The sequence below is a fragment of the Mus pahari genome, chromosome 18, assembly GCF_900095145.1.
Source record: "Mus pahari chromosome 18, PAHARI_EIJ_v1.1, whole genome shotgun sequence".
Taxonomy (NCBI): Eukaryota; Metazoa; Chordata; class Mammalia; order Rodentia; family Muridae; genus Mus; species Mus pahari.
This window is the reverse complement of record NC_034607.1, coordinates 49,377,346-49,381,171: the sequence shown is the minus strand read 5'-3', so window position 1 is coordinate 49,381,171 and position 3,826 is coordinate 49,377,346. Positions and strand designations below refer to the sequence as shown.

Below are 3,826 nucleotides of genomic sequence, written 5' to 3'. Positions count from 1 at the left end.
GTGTGTCTGAACACAGCTACAGTGTACTCATATAAATAAAATAAATCTTTAAAAGAAAGAAAAAAGACAGGCAGACTTACTTCACGTAACAGAAAACATATCCCTTACGTCATGAAAAGCATTTTTCTTGTGATCCACAAGAAAACCACCTTACTTACTAGCATGCTTGTCGGCGAGCATGATAAGCGTGTTGGAGATGTCACGTCTTCTGTAAAAGCAGACAACTTTTGCTTCCACATTGCCGCTTGCGGTCTAAGAAATAAGAATAATAAAAGTCATATGGGACCTGAAGTCTCAAATGATAAATGTGCTTAAAGGTTGGGTGTGGCGGCACATGCTATGGTTGAAGGAATGCTCAAAGTTAGAGGCCAACCTGATGTACACAGAATCCCACACTAGCCAGGACTACAGAACAAGACACTGTCTCAAAAAAAAATAAAAACAAAAAACAGTGAAACGTGGACAGGAGGAAAGGGAGAAGAAGGAGGAAAGGGAGAAGAGCTCCCCCTAATCTGTGTGTGTGGATGAGTTAGTTCATGTAACCCAGGCTGGCCTCGAACTCATTACCCTCTTCTCTGCACTTTCCTAAGCATGTACAGATATATTAATCCCTCCAATATTAAAGCTACCAATAATTCATTCACGATATTGAAAGCTACCCTCTCAAAGCCATCTGCAGACAACACAGATTAAGTACAACATCACCAAGCTCCAGCTCCAGGGGCTGTAACCAGCACTGTAACTGGCATGCAGGACAGGCCTTGAAAAACACCCTCCATTCAGCCGATATACTTAGTTCACCTTCACATAGGGAAATACCCAAAACTGTAAGTTCCCAACCCTGAAGCTCTACATCTTCTGACTAGTCTAGAATGCAATCAGCACGCTGCTTGGCTTAATTTACTGCAGCTGAGGCCCAGGCTCCCATTCTAATCTCTATAAATTCTGCAGCTTTCAAGTGGGTCAACCATTCACTAGTAAGTTCTTCATAAAAAAACACATAAGATTGCAATAAAATGCTACTGTAATGTCCAATTTCTAACAAACGTGGCACACGTTTCTGAATGGATCTGGACTTAGAGATATATATTCAAATATAAAGAACATATGCCATAATAAATTTGTCAGTTTTACTAAAATCAGCAGCAATATTTTAGGGGTAAATGGCACTGTAGAGATAATGCCCCTTCAAATTGAAATTATATTAAATTCCTACCCAAATGCCAATCTATTTCATAATGTTGTGATCAAACTCATCCTCCAGCAGCAACGAGCCAGCAACCTGCTAAATGAACAGGCCGATATTTCCATGTAAATAAAATCTAGAGCTCCACTTGATGGTTTTCTCATTTCTGTCTCATTAGTATGTTCTCTAACAGCAAGGCTCTACAAAGATGATTAAATTCTCAGATAAACCTGCTGCAGGGGAAAGACGTTGCTCAGAACATTTCTTCTTTTACTTTGTTTTTTAAACTTTTTGTTTTGTTTTAAGTCAAGATCTCACAATGTGACACAGGCTGGCTTAGAATTGGTAATCCTCCTGTCTCAGTTTACCTAGTGCTAGAGAGGAGGTGAAGGGCATGATGATGTTCACCTTTAATCCCAGCACTCTCAAGGCAGAGGCAGGTGGATCTCTGAGTTCAAGGCCAGCCTGGTCTACAGACCGAGCTCCACAACAGCCAAGGCTACACAAACCCTGGGGGGTCTGGGGGGAGGGCTCTTTGGGGTTGAAGAGATGGCTCAGTGGTTAAGAGTACTGGCTGCTCACTTCGAAAAAGACTCTGGTTCAATTCCCGGCACACACATGGCAGCTCATAACTGTCTGCAACTCCAGTTCCAGGGGATTTAATACCCTCACAATGATATACACCAGGCAAAAATATAATAATAATAATAATAATAATAATAATAATAATAATATGCTTGGAACTAAAGGATGTGGCTGTGGACAAGGTGCACTCTTAGCTTATGCAGAGCCTGGGGTTCAGTCCCCAGCAAGAGAAACCTCGTCCTGGGCACACGCACTCCTGACTATTGGATTGCTCCATAGTGCAGAATTGTTTGTCCCTCAGGACTACAGTGCCTTTGTTCTTCCAGGCCTACAGTACAGCATGGTTCTTCCCTTCCATAAAGAACACACAAACCATTTCTCTGAAGCTCTGCTATTCTAAATAATGCCCCATTGAGCCGTGGTGGGTCTGTTCCAGCTTCTGAAGTGAGGGTCTACCCCAGTGAGTGGAGGGGGTTGGGGGTGCATGTGTTCTGAATGCTAAGAGTGAATAACTCTGAGCTCGGGAGTCACCACTCCTAGGAGATCAGAGAGGCAGAACATCAAGAGTTGAAGACAAGCCCAGGCTTCACAGTGAGCCCTTGTCTCAAAACAAAAACAAAAAAACAAGGGCTGTAATCACGGCTCAGTATCATTGCACTGCCCTCGTCTGTCTAAGGTCCTGGGCTCCGTTTCCAATACTCCAAATGGGAAGTGGGGAAATCGATGGGAAAGCTTCCTAACTTCCAGGTCTACTACTGAGAGTTCCCAAGTGGCCAGAGGATCCTGATTAAGACTCCATGAAATGGCTCAAGGGAATCTTTGGGAATTATTTACAAAAGCTTGTATATGCAGGTGTGGTAACTCAGTATTACACCGAAGATATAATCCCCACACTCAATGGGCAGAGGCTGGAAGGATTGCCCCAGGTCTGAGGCCAGATCGGTCTTTTGTATTGTATTGCAAGCTCCAGGCCATCAGGCTATATACATGCAAGAACCTGGGCTCAGTAGTTAGTACTGATTAGTGTGCTGGTAGGTGGGAAGAGGGCAATAAGAAGCTAAAGTTACCTCTCAACACAACAACACAGTCAGGCATGTGGGAGCCCTGCTGTATTCCGGCATTTAGGAAATCAGAGTTTAAACCCACTTCTATCTCAAAGTGAGTTCAAGGCCAGCCTGAACTGTGAGTGACCCAGCTTTAAAAAAGAAAAAGACAAGCTGGGCACGGAGGCTCACACCTTTGATCCCAGCACTCGGGAGGCAGAGGCAGGCAGATTTCTGAGTTTGAGGCCAGCCTGGTCTACAAAGTGAGTTCCAGGATAGCCGGGGCTATACAGAGAAACCCTGTCTCAAAAAACCAAAAGAAAAAGAAAAAGACCTAGAGGTCATGAACCACCAAGAAAGTTCTAGAGCAATGTGGTAAACTACAAGATGTGTCTCAATGTCAGGTGTGGTAACACCTTTAATACTAGCATTTGGGAAGCAGAGGCAAGATTTCTGTGCTTTTTGAGTTCAGCCTGGTCTACATCAGGTGTTCCAGGTCAGTCAAGACTACATAGTGAGAACCAGTCTCAAAAAAATAAAATAAACTATGTAGGCTCAACCTTTGTTTTTGTGGGGTGTGTGTGTGTGTGTGTGTGTGTGTGTGTGTGTATGTACACGAAGAGTCCGGAGATCCTGGGATTGGTTCTAACACGTGGGTTCTGGGGACAGACACCGGCTCAGGTGCTCAGGTGCTCAGGCTCAGTGGCGAGCCATTTTACTGAGTGAACCGACCACCTTGCCGGCCCGCTCTCCTCCTTTTATATTTTTTTCCTCCTGTGCACAGTGCTAGGGCACATAGCTCTAGAAATAGTAAGTAAAAGCTGTACCACGGGGCCACACAGCCTTGAGTTAAATATTTGAAGGTGATAAATGAAATGGAAAAAGCAAGCAGGTGGCATTTTTGTTTTTGGAGACAAGGTCTCAAGTTCTTTGGGCTGGCCTTGAGCTAGCTCGCGCTCTCTCTCTCTCTCTCTCTCTCTCTCTCTCTCTCTCTCTCTCTCTCTCTCTCTCT

The 3,826-nt window shown here is 44.2% G+C and overlaps 1 protein-coding gene across 5 annotated transcripts in view; it reads right to left on the bottom strand.

Moving 5' to 3' along the window:
- The window catches only part of Mta3 (metastasis associated 1 family member 3), a 121,834-nt gene that overhangs the window by 112,966 nt on the left and 5,042 nt on the right, over positions 1-3,826 (bottom strand). For all 5 annotated transcript variants that reach the window (XM_029531306.1, XM_021217433.2, XM_029531305.1 and 2 more), the window contains exon 3: positions 159-252. In XM_029531306.1, coding sequence (XP_029387166.1) covers positions 159-252 — 94 coding nt within the window. The remainder of the gene's footprint in view (positions 1-158; positions 253-3,826) is intronic.